Genomic DNA, 18718 nt, shown 5'->3' with positions numbered 1-18718 from the left:
TGTGCGTGGCCCTGCGCAAACAGAAGCTGTAATCATGGAGCATAAGCCCACAGGCCCAGGCCCCTGGCTCGACCTGATTTAATTGCCAGGTTCTTCCTGCTCTGCAAACCGCAGCCTCCCTGCAGAGTTCAGAGCTCTCCCTGCAATTCATTTCTGCCCACCAGAGTTCATGGGCACTCTGGGGAAATGGCTCTTGCCAGACAAAAACACACAAATGTGTTGATGTGGGTCAGGTGGCCGATATCTGAACGATCCAGTCTCCCTAAGTGGGAGAAGGCCTGCTCAGCGCCAGGCTCTGGCTCTTGGCCCGCAAAACAGGGAGGCAGAGGTAACCGGCCCCTCTCCTCAGCTTTGAGGTGGTCCTTTGGGACGCAGACTCTGTCCTGACTACCCCCCCCCCCTTTTACAGAATTTAAAGCAAAGACTGGTGGCATCAAGATCCCCATGCAGTTCAAGGCCCTCTCTACGTCTCTAGCTCTCATGGTCTGTGTGGCCCTGGACCCCGTGGTCCCCTGTCCTTAGCCAGGAACTCCCCCAGGCAGGGACCCTGTGTCATGTCACCACTGCCATATGCCCTAGCTGGGGACAACACAGAGGGCCCCCCCAATGTCCAGGGAGCGCACCAGTGGTGTGTTCACAATGGCCTTCCACCTCCAGGTGTGGAGGGCATGTGTCCCAGTCCCCAGACTTCACAATCACCCTCAGTGGTTCTGAGCCTGAAGAACGGAGCCTTGAGGCCATGGCTTCTAATTAAGCCTTGGCAGCTTGGCTCAGTTTCCAGAGTGCTTGCAGAAGCTGCAGTGCCCGTAGCTGGTTGTTGGCTCCTGACAACCCCAGGACATGGCTGTGGTCACGTCGTGGGCAGGGAAGGGACCCAGGGTTTCCCAACCAGAAGCCTTGCCCATGATAAGTCACATAGCTCTGGGCTTGTGGTCCCTTGCCCCAGTACGGCCCTCGATTGGAGCCATGTGGAGCCCTGACCCACAGCAGAGTCAGCCTGAGTAGCCCTCGACAACACTCAGAGCTGGGAGGAGACATAGCATTGGTACCTGGGACCCCTCCCATCTGAAATGACAAATGTCCAGGTCCTCCCCCAGTCACACCAGCTCCTGGTACTGTCCTCTCCTCACTCTGTGGCACACCTTAAACACGCTGTCACCACAATAGTCCTTGTGGCCAGATCAGCAGAACCCTGTGCAGAGGAGAGGTGGGGCTTGTGGAAAATGCAGGTTCTGGACAGGCCAGCTGTGTCCAGGGAGCTGAGAATCTGCTGTATCTGGTGCTCAGGTCACTTGGCTTCTCCTTGTCTTCCTCATCTCTACCCATGCTCCAGGGTTGGGGACCTCCCTGGACACAGCCTCCCAGGACCCCAGGGCTGAGAGGTCTCAGTGTCACAAACAAGTACAGTACCCAGGAATGCAAAGGCAGGGAGCTCAAGAGGCAGATGGCACAAAAGGAGCTACTCCAGGACACCCTCCTGCAAGGGTGCCCTTGTCCCACTCCTTTGCCTCTCAAGCTCCTACTTGATTACATACCACCTCCTCCAGGCAGCACGCCAGGATTTCACTGGGGTCAGATTCTACCCACTGCCTCCTTGAGAAGTTCTTTCTCACCATGTGTAGTCAACATCTTGTCTGTCTTCCTCAATGGCTGGGGGCTTCTGGGAGAGGAATGGCATCAGGGACAACTCTGGCCAGGGGTTGACACAGAAGGGACTCTACCAGCATATCTCAAGTCATTGTACTAGACTGGCTATCTTAGGGACCAGTTGCCTACAGGACACTGTGCAGGGAGGGGTCTACCTCTGCAGAAGGCTGAGATCTGGAAGACATGCCTCCTGGTATCTGTCACATCATGTGACAACAAGTGACATGTCCTTCTCAGGCACATGGATGGAAGACTCAGCTCAAGGGAGCTGCTGTACCCAGCTGGCTGCCCACATCAGAGAACTGCCCTGCTAGCTTGAGCTGGCCCTGGTCCCAGATCTGAGCAGAGCCCCACTGAGACCCACCGAGCCTCAGGGTATGTGGGGGACTTGGAGTCAGAAAGGAGGTACCCTAGCTTAGAGCAGACCACCAATGAGAAAGAAGCCTAGAGCCCCTGACGTGGAACAAAAACCACCCCAAAACTCCAACTATGGTCAGATGCACTATCCAAGGTGCCAGCCATGGGGCCACAGTTCCCATTTTAAGTAAAAGGGAGGATTCACCTTTCCATAGTGTGTAAAGCACCACAACACACCAGTACCACAATGGCTGAAGAACAGGTGCCCCTGGCCCTGAGCACTGACTCTATCTGTAGGAAGGTGTAGCTGGAGAGAGGAAGGGATCTGTGCAGAAGGATAGCCCAATGCTGAGTGTCACTGGGAAGGCTCTTCTCTGACTCAGTGTGCCCACCTATAAAATGGGTGAAGCCTCAGGGAAGAGAGGTTGACACTCTGCTACTGATGGCCCATATGCCACCAGCTCACTGGCAGTCTGCTCCATCCATGAGAGGGACACTGTTAGTTACTTCAAATCTGGTACCCCACCTGTATTTTCCATTTTATTCCATTTGAGACCCCAGCCCACCGGCAGATGCTACAAATGTTCAGGGCCGGTCTTCCCTCCCTTCCTCAGTAAATCTGATCTAGAAACTCCCTCCCAGATGTGCCCCTGGGTTATTCTACGTCCTACCAGGTTGACAGGCAATATTAACCACTACAGCCAGTTTCTATCAGACATAGGGCTGCCGCCTCCACTGGCATTAGAGCTGGAAAAGCATTGTGGGAGACACACGTTCCTAGCCTGCGGATCTGAACCCCACTGCCCAGCCCTACCTGCCACATGACCTTAGGCAGGCCACACTTCCTGTCCAAATGGAGCACAATGCTAGCAAATGGGAGCAATGCCATCACACCACTGGGATTTGTAAAGGTTGGAGGTCATGCCTGCACATGTCCCCAGAGTACCCAGGGCTCTCAGGTGCTATAAAACACAGGCATCGATTGCTATGAGATAAAACAATGGCTCCCTGAGGATCTGGCCGGTCAACAGCCAGGGTTTCTGAGGTTGCCACACCCAGGGTATATTTAGCTCTCTCCTGAGACCCTGCCAGGTGTGAACATTCCATCTGACCAAGGACACAGAATTTCAGAACAGCAACTAATTTCTCATCAACAATGTGGAGTTCACTCCTGCACAGAAACCCCTCCTTCATTCATGCCTGTGGGTAAAATCGTCACCAGAGGTCACATCACACATGCAGTTGGATTCCTGGGCTGGCAGCAGGCCAGGTTGTCACTCAGCCCTAGCTCTGCAGTGAGTGGAGAATGACAGCTGGGGAGGAGAAGGCTCTCTAAGGGAGCATCCTTGAGACGGATCTGGGCAAAGTCATCACTCACACAGAGCAAGGAGTAAAGGAAGGGTTGCTCTAATGCCATTATCTCTTCATGGATTTTCCTCTAACGTGCTTGTCTTAAATATCTAAGACACCACTGTGTACAAATGTATATCCTAAAATTTGACTCTATACCAGCACTGACATGCATTCTACTAACCCCTCACTATCATTTCAATGAGTGCATAATATTCCAGCCTTGATCAGAAGTTCTCAGAGCTGTCCAGAGATTCCTGGTAGTCCTCAAGAACCTCTTAGGGCTTAGTAATGTCAAGACCATTTTGCTACTAAGACTAGGATGTTCTGGCCATTTGTTGATTTTGAGACTATGGTAGTTTGAATGAAAATGGCCCCCATACAGTCATAGGGACTGAGACTATTGGGAGGTATGGCCTTGTTGGAGTAGTTGTGGCCTTGCTGGTGGAGGTGTGTCACTAGGGAGCGAGCTTTGAGGTCTCCGAAGATCAAGCCAGGACTAGTGGCTCACTGTCTCTTCCTGCTGGTGCGGATCCAGATGTAGAACTCTCAGCTACTTCTCTAGCACCATATCTGCCTACATACCGTCATGCTTCCTACCGGTGATGATAATGGACTAAACCTCTGAGCCTGAAAGCAAGCCCCAGTTAAATGCCTTCCTTTATAAGAGTTGCCATGGTCATAGTGTCTCTTCATAGCAATAAACTAAGACATCTACTGAGTGTTCTCAAAGGGTGCATGGGTTGAAGGCTTGATCCACAGAATGGTGTTATGGGGAAGAACCACCCTTACGTGGAGAGGCCTAGAAGGAGGTCCTTGGGTCACTATGGTTAAGCTCCTGTCTTGATCTCTTGTCCTGTTGATGTGATGCAATACTCTGACAAAAGCAACTGAAGTGCTTGTTTTTGTTCACAGCTTAAGGTACAGTCCACCACAGAGGGAGGGGAAGGTGGCAGGAGCTTGAGGCCACTGGTCACATTGCATCCACAATTATCAAACAAGAGAGAGATGAGTGACCATCAGTGATTAGTCACTTTCTCCATACATACTTTCTCTCTGTCTATGGTGGGTCTTCCCATATCTACCAGCACAGATTACCCCCCACAGCCCCATCTCCCTGGTGATTTTAGATGATCAACAATCTTCACACAGCATTAGGAGCCTGGATGCTCAGAGGAGACACCAAAAGTGAAAGAACTTTCCCAGTTCAGTGCTTGGCACTGAGAACATAGCTCAGAGCATAGAGACCTTACCCAGCATGCACAAGGCCCTGAACTTGATCTCCAGCACTATATAAACCGGACATGGTGCCACACATCTGTGATACCAATACCCAGATGTTCAAGTTTATCTTCAGATATGTAGAGGGTTGGAGGCCAGCCTGGGCTATAGGAGACTCTATGAACAGGGGGGAAGGAAAGAGGGAGGAAATGAGGGAGAGAGGGTGGGCAGGAGGGAAGGAGGGATACTATAGCACAAAACTGCTGCACTGTGCCCTGTGCCAGTCACAGATTTAACCACTTTAAGTGTCTGCTCTGATAGCAATGTTACACAATAGCTCTTAATACTGCTCCCATTTTTTAAATGGAGTTCAGAGAGGTTAGGCTACATGTCCGGGTCACACAGAAAGAGAATGGTAGCCCTGTAATAATAAGCCAGTCAGTCCACTGTCTCTGGAGCTTACATCTTCATAGGGCATCAGCCTTCCTGGGTCACAGGAGACCCCACTTCTCCAGGAGTGGGCTCCTTGCCCCCTTGCTTGCCTTCGGCTCTCAAGCCATGTCCACTTATCTCTGCTCACCTCTGCTGGACCTCAGCTCACAGCCCTCCCCATCTGGAGCCCAAGTCCTGTTCTACTGGCTGGCCTCTCTCCTGCCTCAGCTATCTCCTACAGGGTTCATGAAGGCCCATGCTCTTCCACAAGACAGCTCTTTCGAACCAATGACTTCTGCTAAAGGGACCCGCAAATGGGTTAGCAGGGGTGACAGTCAGAGACAGCTGGGAAGGATGGTGAGGTCTCTGCCCACTGGCCCCTGCACAGCACATGGTAAAGCCACTAATGCTAGGAATTCAATAAAGGCAAAATGAATTAGTTGAAAAAAAAATAAAGAAAAAAGAAACTGTCACAGCCTCAGAAGCGGTGAAGTCCCAACCTCTCCACCTCCTCTTGCTTCACCTCTAGGAGATGAAGTGTTTCACTCTTCCATAACACGTCCCCAACGCCACCATCGACAACCCGTCAGGGGCCTAAAAGCAATGGACCTGCCCAGTGAGGGACTGGTATCTCTAGAACTCCAGATCCAAATGGGCACTTTCTCTTCATAAGTTAAACGTCCTCAGGTATTTTGTGACAGCAACAGAAAGCTAAGAGGTCAAGTCGTTGCCTGCAACTGTGCCTGAGGAGGAGGAAGAGCCTATGGGCTGAGGAAAGAGTTTGGAAGCATCTGGGGGAACAGGCTAGAGGAGACCTGGGAAGCTGTTGGAAGAGCTCAGGGGGACCATCCTGGGGAGCTCAGAAGATGAGGTGCTACAGGAAATGTGCACAGCGGAGTCTTCGCTGAGGAGGATTCAGGTGGAAAGGGGATTCTACCCGGAAATGGGTCAGAGGTCTCCTTGCTAGACCTCAGTAAAGGATACGGCGTATTTTCCAGCACCCTGACAGAATGTGGGAGGAAGGGCAGAAGGACAGGCTAGTTTATCTGACAGAAACCGTGTCATGGCAACACAACATTCGGGCTTTGGCATGGGCACCACTGTAGTGTGGTAACTGCCGGCTGCCTTTATCCAGATTAACAAGATTGAGGGGCAGAGAGGAGCAAAGCCGAAAGATTTAGAAACTTCAGCTTGACTATAAAGAGCCTATGTAGAGTTTTAGCTGGTGGGTGTGGCTGCTAGCTCCGAGGCACATGACACTCAGGGCTCCTGAGGGACAGGCGAGTGACCACAGAGGCACCATGGGCGCAGAAGCCAGAGGCGTACAAGATCTGCCTCAGAGAACTTCCAGAACAGAATTCTTTCTTGAAAGAGCACTGGGGTGCCCTGTGTGCCCCGGCCCTGAATTCGGCCAACAAAGCATACAGAAGCCACCTCAGCAGTTGCGGTCCAAACCAGCTCTGACACAACCTCCCAACCCTACTCCCCTCCCCGGCTCATAGATCTTGAACAGTCCATGGGGTTCTGGCTCCACAGGGGTACAGAATGTGGGGTCATGGGTCATGATGGCTTTCACAGGCATGGCAAAGGAAGGTCCCCAAAGGCCAGGCCAAGTGCTACAGGACTGGAATTCCTGCAAACAGCCTCGAAAAGACTGCTGCATAAAACCACAAACTGAAGCTGTAGCCTCTGGCGCCCTACCTCAGGACCATACGGATGAGGACCAAGAGATGCTGAGGGAAGCTGCAGGTAGCATAGAAACCCATCAGAGAGGGGCCATGGGTGCCACAGCCAGCAAGCTGAGATAGCAGAGATGCCTAAACCCTCAGCGGCCTGCATCCTTTTGCAGTGAATCTCAGATGGTGGCCATGCAGATGTAGGGTTTCACGTCTGTTCTGCTGTGTTCTGATCTTGCTTTGAGCCAATACCTCCTATTTTCCTATTCCTCGATTTTAAATAAGAATGTTTACCTCAGAAAGTGTAATTTTTCTTTAAAAAAAAATAATTATGGCTCACAGCTTAGAATTTTTGAGTCTCAGAAGCTTTGAACTTGGACTTTTTGGTTTACGGTTTTTAGTTTTTGTTTTCTTCTTTTTTGTTTTTGTTTGTTTGTTTTTCTTTTTTTCAAGGCAAGTTTTCTCTGTGTGGAGCCTTGGTTGTCCTGGAACTCGATCTGTAGACCAGACTGGCCTCAAACTCAGAGATCCACCTGCCTCTGCCTCCCGAGTGCTGGGACAAAGGTGTCTGCCACCACTGCCCAGTTGAACTTGGGCTTTTTGTTTGGTAGATCTTGTTGTTTTTATTTTGAATTTGGACTTCCAAGAAGCACTAGGACAGGAGAGACATGTTGGGTCTTGGGAATGGAGGGATGTCATCTGCATCTTGAGATGAACATGAGGCTTTGTATCATGCATGTTGTTACAGTTTGCTTTGGTTTTGTTTGTTTGTTTGGTTTGGTTTGGGTTTTTTGTTTATTTGTTTTTATTTCTCTAAAGCCCCAGTGAGGAAGGCTAGGTCCTCAGGTGGTATTGGGAGGTGGTGGCATAATCTTTAGGGGGTGTGGCCAAGGGAAATTCTGGGCCACAGAGAGTGTGTCCTCAAAGCACACAGTGGAGCCCTAGCCTCCTCCTCATCCTCCTTTGCTTCCCTGCTACAAACTGAGAAGAATTACTCTGCCATGTGCCCCTACCATTGTACTCACACCCCACCAGGGGCCTGAAAGCCCTGGAACCCCCATGGAGGGGCGCTCATGGAAGCATTTTCTGCTTATACATGATTGCCATGGGTCCTTTCTGGTGGTGACAGAAGCTGACGATCACCCTCACTGTCTCCCATGTGATATCACAGAACCAGACATCAGAGTCCGGTCACTGTCTGGGAAGCTGGGTGCTAAGGAAAGTCACGAATCTGCAGAGCGAATTCCACCCTCACTAACTATGCTCATGGGTTCACTCGAGAGCGTTTATTACACTTTTAATTTAACAGCTTTTTAAAAAAAATCTGCATTTTAATTTCTAGTTCAGCAAATAACCTTAAGTGTAACCCACAGAAAAGCACTTCAGGCTTCGGCAATGCTGGGTCCTAGGGCCCTGGAAGCTTGAGAGATGCTGCTGGAATGGACAGTGGCTTTCTTGGCCTGTGATCTCTGCTTGCATGGACAGTGGATGACATCGCCCTCCCTCTATTGTGGCTTCTGATGCCCTGCCCCCAGCCATACTCAGAGCCACTCAGAGGCAGCAGCACCCTGATCTCAAAAGTCCTAGGTACTTCAGGATCAGTATGTTTCCCTGCTTCTGAAGAGACAACCCTGTCCACTGGCTTTGGAAGTGGCAAGCCCAGCCACACAGGGTGTTTAACTTTAGTGAATTAAGAGAGACATTCTTCATTCTATGAGAAGTCATTCTCACACTCTCAGACTATACATACCACAAGAGGAGATGTATCCACCCCAACCTCAGGCTGTTCCAAAAGATGGTCTCCAAAAGATGTCATTTTCCTCCTCAAAATGTGGAAATATGGTACTCATGTGGGTAATGGGGGTTTTGTGTTTTGATTAAGATGCCATGAAGTTAAAATCCATGTCACTCAGGATTGTCTGGGTGACAGAACAGCTGTCCTTATAAGAAGGAAGCAGAGGGAATTTACACACACAGGTCACCATGGGAAGATGGAAAAGAGGGTGGCCCTGGCCTTAGAGATTGCAGTGATGTAACTACAAGCCATGGAATGCAGACAGCCACCAGATCAGAAAGAGACATGCACTGACTATCCTAGAGACTGGGAGGTATAGCTATATACTGATGTCAGCCAGGCTTGGCCACTAGCCTCCCTAGCTACTAGTGGACACCTCTGTGCTATTCTGCTTGTTCCCTATGGTTACCAGGGACAACAGCCAGAGTGCTCGAGCACACACACACATACACACCCTGACCTGTGTTACAGGTCTGTGTTACAGTTTCCAGGTAACCAGGACCAGCAGGGATCATCTCCCTTCACCATGAGCATCAAGGGTCAGCCAGGTCCCATATGGGGGGGGGGGGGGCAGATATGAGATCACAGCAGGACACAACCAGGCTGGAAGTCAGGATCATCTAGGGGTGAGAGACAAGAGTCTCCCCACCTCCAGCTATGCTGTACCCTACCCTGGGAACACAGAACCACAGTGAAGAATCTCATCTGGCTTCCATCCTCAGAGGGGCCAGGCACACAACAGCCCCAAGGGGGTATTAGGAAGGCTTCCTGGCAGAGTGACATTCAAGTGGGCACTTATGAATGTGCAGGAGCTGAACCCCATCAAAGCAAGATCCCCCATAGGATAAATGGTTTGGGGTGCCTACAAAGGAGACTTGAGGGTCAGCAAGGCTGGTCCTTCTGAGACATCTGCCCTGTTGGCCTCCTGCATCCCCCCCCATGGCTCATGACCCTTCCTGCATATTTGCAGCCAGCAGCCCAGAAGCTCCCTTCCTGGCTCTGTTTTGGTGGTTAGTTTTCAATCTCTTCTGACCTGCCTCTCACCAACACAGACCCACCTGGGTAACCCAGAATCACGTCCCCACGGCGAGGTCCTCATTTAGTCACATCTGAACACTCCCTCTGCCCATCTAAAGCTGACACAGTGACAACTTCCAAGAATTAGGACAGGGGGCCCCCGGGAACCAGCATCCAGCTCTCACATTATCTAAGAAGGAGTGCATCAGAGAGGGTCGGCAGCAACCCTGGGTTGCACAGCAGCCAGGACCTGACCTGAGTCTTCATCAGGGAACTCCATGGGTTCAGAGGCAAGGAGGGAGGTGACTTTGTGATAGAGCTGGAAGGCTCTGTGGTCCTGTGGAGCTGGGGCAGGCCAGAAGTTGAGTGGAAAGTCGGCAGAGTCCAGACAAATGGTTGGAGGGGAAGGGAGAAGGTAAGCAGAGTTAGCAGTGAAGACAGAAGAGCTAGTGATGAAGACTTCAGAACATTTGGAACAGCTCTGAGTTTGAGTGGGACAGACGTAGTCGATTCCTGGAACAGAGAGAGGAAGCCTCAACCCGGCTGAGGCTAGACCTACCTGCTCTGCCAGAAACACTAGGTGGCAGCAGCCTCAAGGTGACTCCTCCCTACCTCTTCCCCTCATTTTTCTCTTCCCTCTCTCCCTCTTCCTCCATTTCTGTCCCGCTTCTGTCTCCCCCCTCTTCCCTCTCCCCCTTCCTTCCTCTTCCCTTTCCTCTCCTCCCCCTCGTCCCAAATCCTCCCCCCACCTCCTGTAACTCTTTCATCTACCCCTATCCCTCTCCCCTTCCCCCAGCACACTGCCCTGCATCCCTGGGGGGAGGGGAGAATTCCTTCACCTCGGGGAGTTTTGCTCACCTCACCCGGGACACTGTGGGATTTAAGCTCTCCCAACCAGCCCTGTTCCTAGGGGAATCACTGTCTAGGAGAAAGACCCCAGCTTCTTCATGGGACTGTGAGGATATTAATATGTCCCCAGCAGGCTGCAGAAAAATCAAGCCCGTCCCCCATCCCCCATTACCCCTGGCGATGCCCATCCATCCTGAGGCTCCCTCCTGCCTCTCCCCCAACATTCTCTCCCTCCAGCTTCCCAGGGTCCCCTCCTAGTTAACCAACAGCACCACCCCCCTTCTGTGCCCACTCAGAACTGAAGCCAAGACCATTAAGGACAAAGAACTGGAAAGTCACAAGTAATCTTGATGACAGTGAAGTCCTTGGGGCTCTGCTTTTGTGCCTACTAAAGCACCAATGGGGGTGAGTGGAGACACAGACTTGAAGCTGTCATTTGCCATGTCAGATCCTGGGACACTGAAGTCCCAGAGAATCATGTTTTCTGAGTGACAGAGGAGCCAAGTATGAAGCAGGGCCAGCTGCCCCTATTCACTCTCCTGGGACAGGTGTCAAGGAGCCAGCTCCCCATCAGGAACACTCTAAGAAGCTCTGAGGCTCTGGAAAGGAGTCTGAGGCTTGCCTTGTCCTGAGGATGGAATCCTGCAGGGACAGTGGCTTCTATTCCAGCATGCTGACTGGAGTCACACTGCCACCTCACTGTCCCTCCCTGCTGCTGTGTGTGATGATCCCAAGGCCCAGAAAGCTCAACTCGGGAGACATGACTCAACACACCACACGGGCCTCTCTGCCTCTGAGGATGCTCCACCTGGGCACTCCCTAGAGATCAGCAGTGTAAACAGATCTGCCCTGGTGCTGGGCTGGGAAGTGGCAAAAAGAAAGGCACACCGTTAAGTGGCATAAGAGGTAAGCTGACTTCAAGCAGAGGGCGACTTTGGGTGTCCCCAAGTGGTGCGGGGTGTTTCAAATGTCCCTACATTCCTACTTGCAAGTATCTACCGGGTCTTGAAGAATCTCCCAAAGCTGGTGCTATACTGGGTGGCGGTGGTGCATGCCTTTAATCCCAGCACTGAGGAAGCAGAGCCAGGTGGATCTCTGTGAGTTCAAGGCCAGCCTGGTCTACAGAGCGAGATCCAGGACAGGCTCCAAAGCTACACAGAGACACCCTGTCTCAAAAAACCAAACAACAACAACAACAACAAAAACAAAAACAAACAAACATAAAACCAAAAAACAAGAGCTGGTGCTAGCTCTGCTCACAGGTGGGCAAACTGAGGCAAAGGGTAGTTGGAGGAACATGCCTAACAAGGGATCCTGGAACCCCACCGTGCCAAGGGGCTCCTATGCTCTCCATTGACTACAGACTACCCCCAGATAGGGAACTCCTCAGCCATGGAGCAGGCAGCATGAGACCCCCTGATAACATCCATAGGGTACCTGCTTGAGACACACCTGTTCACCACCAGCCACCAGCCCCCAGGCAGAGAGCATCCAGGACCAGCCCCTTTGCTGAGCCAAATGGCAAAAATAAGGGTCTTAGAATGAAAGCCCCCTCCCACCTGCCCTAATCCTTCCCACAGAGCCAAAAGGCAGTCACTGTGCATGCAACTCAGGTGTCTCTCCCCGTCAGACCATCAGTCCTTCTGCATCAGAACCCTATCCCTAACCAAAGGCCAAAATACTCTCCCAGAAGGGAACATGGTCAAAACACCAGATGAGGAAGACCAGCAGGCACCTTTCCCTGAAATGATGTCAGCCTCAGAAGCCGACTTCCTGGCCAGGCAGGACCACATACTCCAAGGTGCCCCTGTTCTGACATACAGGTACGCCAAGGCCCGAGGTGGGGCAAGAGCTAGCCCATAGTTGCATGAAGGGAGGCCCTAGGGTAGGGCTGTGGGAACCAGAAGAGAAGTAGGCATTGCGACTGTCCCCTTCAAGTGGATAGTGGACTCTGGAGGGTCAAGGCCCTGCATGCACGCTGCGGGTATCTGAGGCAGGAGTCAGAGCTGTGTATTGAAGGGACCAGGAGTCCAGATGAACTATAGGGAGGCATGTGAGCTACACATGGTAAGAATCCCTCTCTTGGGATCAGAGCTGTCCAAGTGTGGATCAATGACCGCAGGGGGAGACGTCACAGAAGGCAGAGGAGGCTGCTGGAGATGCGTGCCAGCAAACCCTGTACCTGGGAAGTTGGAGCAAGGTGCCCTGGCTAGGTGAGAAGACAGGCATGCCAATCCCTCTAAGAAGCTCTTAGGTAATGTCCTAGTGTCGGGCCTGTGCACACAAAGCACTCATTCATATCACCAAGCAACAGAAACCGCCCCAGCTGATGGCCAGGGCATACAGGTGGAGAAGGACCAGACACAATCCACTCCATCAGGGCAACTCAGGGCCGCTGGGCCCCTTGGGGTTCAAATTCTAGCCCCTCTGCTTACCAATCCTGTGACACCAGGTAACTGCTGGGACATGCAAGGCCTCAGTTTCCCTCTGTGTGAGGGAACCCCAGCACTAGGCCTGTGAGGTATGAGGAGGATACAGGAGAAAGCAGATCCCCAGTCTGGCCCAGAGCCCCGAGGAAGTGCCCCCATGAGCATGGCTGCTGAGGTGACTGACACACAAGCCTGTCTGTCCTGCCTGGGTGCTGCGGATACCCTAGAAGCCCTGAGCTGTGTGGTGGTGGAAATATTCCTGGAGTAAACAGAGATGAGACACTCGAGTTACTTTGCCAGGGACCAGCAGCCTTGGGGCCCTCCGCAGCAACTGAGTTGAAGCCCAGCGTGCTCGAAGCAGCCTAGAAGCCCCCATCACATCGCATGATAGTGACTAAATCCAAGAGCTGACACTGCCTGTCACAGCGTCTTCCCTGCAGTGGCTGTTTTACCTGCTCTTTGAGGCTCTGCCAGGAAGCTGGCATTGGTACCAAGTGCCTAGCACCCTCAGTCTCCCAAGACCCTGATATATGATCGGGGAAATACAGAGGACGGCAAGAAGCCAGCCCAGGAGGCCCAATTCCAGGGCAGGTCCTACCACACCTCCAATGAGGCTGGTACAGTCCCAGGAAAGCATGAGGAAGGATACAAGGAGCCCGTGCAGAGGACAGCCGCAGACTCTAAAGCAGGTGGGCAGGAGGCCAGCATCCCTGAGTCCCAACAGCTGCCAATGTCAGCAACTGTGGCCTGGCCTGGCCCTGAGAATAGGCCGTGGCCCCTTTTAAAGGGCCAGTGACAGGACGGGGCCTTCCTCAGGGCTAACCCTCTTCCCTCTCGCCAGTTCAGAACTCTCCAGTGTGGGGCAGGGTAACTTGGGAACTCTCAAAGGGTCACAGGACACTCCCTTTCCTGAGATATCAGAATGGACTTCCCAAGCGTTCATCAACTTCAAATCTAATTCTAGAAAATACCAAAGTACCTCATTATCAGAAACTTAATTTGGGGTAGCTAGCTTAGGAATTAACCTTGACCATCATAGGAAATAAAGTCAGAGTTTGGGGATACAGAGCATAAGGAATCAGAGAATGCCAGTCCAGTTCATGGTCCTCAGAGTCCTGACCAAATGTGACTCCTGACACATTTCAGGGTTAGGGGGATTCATCTCTGTTGTACATTACCCACAGTGGAGTTATTAGGAGAGATGGGACCCAGTGTCTGCCTGGACTCGGCTCCACCTAGCCATGGACAATGAGGTGCCCATCTGTGCTCTGTGCAAAGGGCAGTGACTCCTACAGAATGGAACATCCCATTTCTCTGCAATCATGGGTTTCCAAACCCATGTACACCATCCCAGAATCAAAACAACACTGTTTTCCTGCTTTGGACCCTATATCCCATTACAAAGAAGAGTGCGCAGTGACGCCACCTCAGACATGCTGGCCTTTCTTCCTTGGGTGGGAGTGCTGAGTTCATATGTGAGATGCAGTTTCACCCTCCACTGTTTATTGATTTTATTTTATGTGTACAAGTGTTTTGTCTGCATGTATTCGTGTGCACCAGCTGTGCACCTGGTGTCTGAGGAGGCCAGAAGGGCCATCAGATTCCCCTGGAGATGGAGTTACAGAAGGCTGTGAGCCACCATGTAGGTGTTGGGAATCAAACCCTTGTCCTATGGAAGAGCAGCCAGTGCTCTTAACCATTCAGCCATCTCTCCAGCCCCTCTGCTGACTTTTTTGTTTGTTTGTTTGGTTGGTTGGTTGGTTGGTTTTTTGAGATAGGGTTTCTCAGTGTAGTTTTGGTGCCTGTCAAGGATCTTGCTCTGTAGCTTTTTAATGAAATTGGTTTCCTTAAGCATTTTCTGCCAACACTGAGAGGTCATCATATCCTCTGTTAATGCCTCCCACACCCACCTAGGATGCAAGTTTCAAGAAACTGATAGTTTCCTCATGTTTTTGTTTGCTGCAACGTCTCAGAGCCTGAAGCAGTGCAAGCATATGGTAGGCACCTAGTAAATATTTCCAGGATGAAGGCATGATGTCTGGTATTCTTTGTTCCCCACTGTGGCTGGTGACCTGCTCTGGTATGTCAGTGGTACCCAGGCAGACAGCTTGTGGCCACACACTGCCCACTCCTGGTATAGGAGGAGCAAGTGCCACATTCCAAGTGTGTTAGATGGATGTACCAAATACTCTCCTTGACCCTGGGTGCTGGTCCTTCTCCAGGCCTCATTGTCCTGTGTGGGAGTGGGTACATCCGGAGCATTCTTGGGTCCCTTTCAGCTGTTTACACAGAAGCCATGGGAGTAAAAGGTGGCCGAGCCAGGCTCCCATGCCTCCACCTGTTATGAGCTGAATTCACAGTGCAGTCCTGACCCCAACACCTTAGATTGTGGCTGTATATGGAGAAGAGGCTTTGACAGAGGTCATGAAGATAGAATGAGGTCACTCTCATACCCTCATCCAATCAGCACAGTGTTCTTAGAAGAGGAGGACACCAGGACACAGACACACAGAGGGACAAACCTGTGAGAACATAGGGAGGGGATGCTGTCTACAAGCCAAGGAGAGAGAATCAGTCTGCTGATGCCTTGATCTTGACTGTTTGGGCTCCAGCATTGTCCAAAAATACATTTTCCCATAAAGCCCCTGCTCTGTGGCACCTAGTTATAATATCAAATACACATAGACACAGACATGCACATGCACATGCACATGCCTAACACATCTTTACCTCAGCTCAGCCAGGTCTATAGCTACCTCCAGGGACATCTAGGCTTAGCAAGTACACAGGCCTTACTCAAAACCCAGTGCCTGTTGGCAGAGCCAGCACAGGATCCATCATGTCCACTCCTGGTTCTGATGTCTTCCTAGCCCCTTTACCCCACTGTGGTCACATGGGCTGCAATGCAAAGAAGTGACTACCTTACAGCCTCACTGTGTGAAGGCTGGCTCTGCACACATAGATATAGCAATTCCTCCAACAGCTGGGAAAACTGAGACACAGAGAACTACATGGCTAGTATGTTGGATTCAGATCAAGTCCTGTCTGCCATGGAGCATCATTTCCTTCTTCCACCTTGTTGCAGTGTTCTGTACGGTTTTCCTGGCCACTTGAGAACAGGCAGCCACAGCCAGGGTGGCATCCTCAGGCCTCAGTGTCACACCAGAACCAGCATGGAGAAGCACTGTGCTGTCAGACCCCAGCAGCACCCTCTCTATCCTCACCACAACTGGGAAGGAACTTCTAGCCTAGGAGGTTGTACAGGTTGCCAGGCACTCCCATCACCTGCCTATCTGGGCATGGTCAGGACCACTATTACTCCATGAAATCTGTCTGCTCCAGGTTCCAGGTTCCCGGGGAGGCACAGGGGAGTCTTTCCCTGTTGACAATGAAAGCTCCTGAGCTACCAATTGTACACAGCAGCCACATGCTAGAACCCATGTGTCTCTGTCCATTCCCCTCCACTGTAAGTGAGGGTGACTCACTACTGTGCATACAATAGGCTACTCAGAGCCAAGATATAAGAGACAGGTGGGCCAGACAACACTTGAGCTCCATTTCCAAAAGGAACCAGGGGACTCAGCCACGACAATGGCCATCCACACTCCTGAGGGGCTGCTTGTGCACAGGGTTTTCCTGCTTAGAGAGGAACTAAAGTTCCAGACGAGCAGGCCAAGATTGGGAAGATGTCCCAGGGCCAAGACTACCAGGCACACACCATAGCTCAGAACCTAGTCTCCTTGCCATGACAACCCCAGCCCTCCTCCCCCAGGGACAAAAACTACAAATGTAGGGAGTGGGCACCTGTGCTCCCTCTGAGGGCTCCTGATTACGGGAGGACCAGAAGTATCAATTATAGTCTGAAAGCATGAAATTACCCTACATGCACCCAGCCATTACCTCCACCACCATTAGATAAATGTCTGGAGGGCCTGCCAAGTCTGAGGATGCCCTCCCCATCCACCCCCAGGTAACAGGTTGGCCATCTCAGGAGGGATCCTGCTTCCCATGTCACTTGCTTAGTTACTCTCAACAGCCACTGCAGAAGTTTCTCCTTCCTTGGCTAGGAGGGAGAAGGGGCACTCTCCTGGGAGGAGGTACTCCAGGCTGAGAGCCCACAGTGAGCTGTCCCCAAGCTCATTCCCTCCCTGTCCACTTTCTCCCAGAGGAAGCAGCTGTACATATTGGTTTATGCAACATGGCCAAGGGCCACACTGCTGTCATTAGCAACTTGGGCTTGGAAGGAAGCATGCTGGAATCAAGGAGCCCTGGGTTCAAATCTCTATCACTTGCCAGAGCTCAAGTCATTGAAGTCTGGCCATAGCTCCTGAAAATGGACGCCTGCCCCTCTCTGCTGGGGAATGCAAGGATCAGCCCTCCCCACAGGCTGCATTCATAAGAATGTCAGATGGGTGCATCCTGAGGTGATGGGCAGGCGCTACCGCGTCCCAGCCAAAGCCTTCCAGCTCTAGATTCCAGTTTCTCTCTGAGCACAGAGGCTGCTGGGTTGCAGGGACCTGGGATTTTCCAGCATCGCACAGAGGCTGTCAGATCCCTGTGGGTGGGTGCGGCGGGAGAGGCAGGGCTGAGACGCTCAGGACTGAGGAGCTGGAAGGACAACGCGCGCAGACAGCGCCGGGACTGACACACATAGAGGCTCTGGCACTCAGATCTGCAGCGGCGAAGCCGGGGCGCTCAGGGTCTGCCAGACGCCACCACCCAGGCGCTGCGGGAACCGCGCAAGGGCGGAGTCCCCTGCTGCAAAGCTCCGCCTGTCATCACACCTCTCTCCACGGCTAGGACTGCGGTGACCCAGGGCCCCTTAACAGGACCCAGGTCCCTTTACTGAAGCAACCTGGAACCCCCACGAGAAGCAAGGAGTGGCGCCTGCCAGACATCCCTGCGCAGCTACCCTAGCTGGCACTGTGGGTAGGAATCCTGGCGCACGCCACGGAGCTCCGCGACCCGGGCTCAGGGGCAGGGGCTGAGGGCCGGCCTTTCTGGGTTGCAAACCCTGGAGCAAAAGTTGGGTGGAGCCGCTGGGCTCAGGGCTCTGCACTGCAGGTGCAGCCTGATTGCCACCCAGTTCTCAAGACTCTGCCAGGGCTGCAGCTCTGTGCCGGCGGATCCCAGTCATAGCACTCACCTGCACTCATGTCAGCGGCAGCTCCTAGTAGGGCTGTGCCGCGCTGCGACAGCCCGACAACCGGGCCCGCAGGTGCGGCGCTCGCACGATCCTCCGCGCGCCCGCGGCCAGAGGCTCGAAGCACAGTACCCTCTGCCCGCAGCGCCACCGCAGCTCGGGGCTCCCGCCCCGCCCCCTCGCCCCGCCCCGCCCCTCAGCTAGGCTCCGCCTCTTGTCGAGCCCCGTGAGGGTCGCACCCTGGGAAGTGTAGGCGCCGCGCCCCCGCAGTCCGCCTGCGTGCCACTGCAGTTGGACGTGAGGACTACAAGTCCCAGCAGGCTGTGCGGTGCGCGCAGGCGCAGGCTGGAGGCAGCTCAGGTGCCCTCCCGCACCTGCTTCTGGAGCTCTGCAGAGCTGTCAACACAATCTCAGCGAGACAAGGGGACCGTGGCTCGTCTCAGTATCGGGATCGCAAAGAGGGAGGAGCAGGGAAAAACGATCTTGGAGTAACTCTCCTGGAGGCCTCGGAACCAGATCTTCCCTTCCTTCCCAAGTGCAGAGAAAGGGGGAAACTGAGGCGGGCGGGGGAGGGTGGTGGAGAGGGGAGGGGAAGCAGACCAGGAGCAGTATTTAATGACACACACACCCAGGGCGAGGTCCTAACGGGTTGGGATCCCGGCTCAGGTGTCCGGACTTCAGGGTTAAGATGTTGGCCACCTCGCCTTACGCGCCAGGCGTCGGTCTTACGGCTCCGCTGACGCTGGGCGGTGTACACTGAGGAGACGCTGGCACGTCCTGCCCTCTCGCCATCCTGCCCACA

The 18718-nt window shown here is 52.8% G+C and overlaps 1 protein-coding gene across 20 annotated transcripts in view; it reads right to left on the bottom strand.

Annotated features, from left to right (window-relative positions):
- The window catches only part of Ablim2 (actin binding LIM protein family member 2), a 130526-nt gene extending 112437 nt beyond the window's left edge, over window positions 1-18089 (bottom strand). For all 20 annotated transcript variants that reach the window (XM_036200469.1, XM_036200473.1, XM_036200474.1 and 17 more), the window contains exon 1: window positions 17920-18089. In XM_036200469.1, coding sequence (XP_036056362.1) covers window positions 17920-17929 — 10 coding nt within the window. In that variant the 5' untranslated portion in view covers window positions 17930-18089. The remainder of the gene's footprint in view (window positions 1-17919) is intronic.
- Window positions 18090-18718: the final 629 nt, after the last annotated feature.

Source organism: Onychomys torridus, chromosome 10, assembly GCF_903995425.1.
Source record: "Onychomys torridus chromosome 10, mOncTor1.1, whole genome shotgun sequence".
NCBI classification, from domain to species: Eukaryota; Metazoa; Chordata; class Mammalia; order Rodentia; family Cricetidae; genus Onychomys; species Onychomys torridus.
The sequence above is the reverse complement of the archived record's forward strand: the minus strand, read 5'-3'. Positions and strand labels throughout refer to the sequence as shown.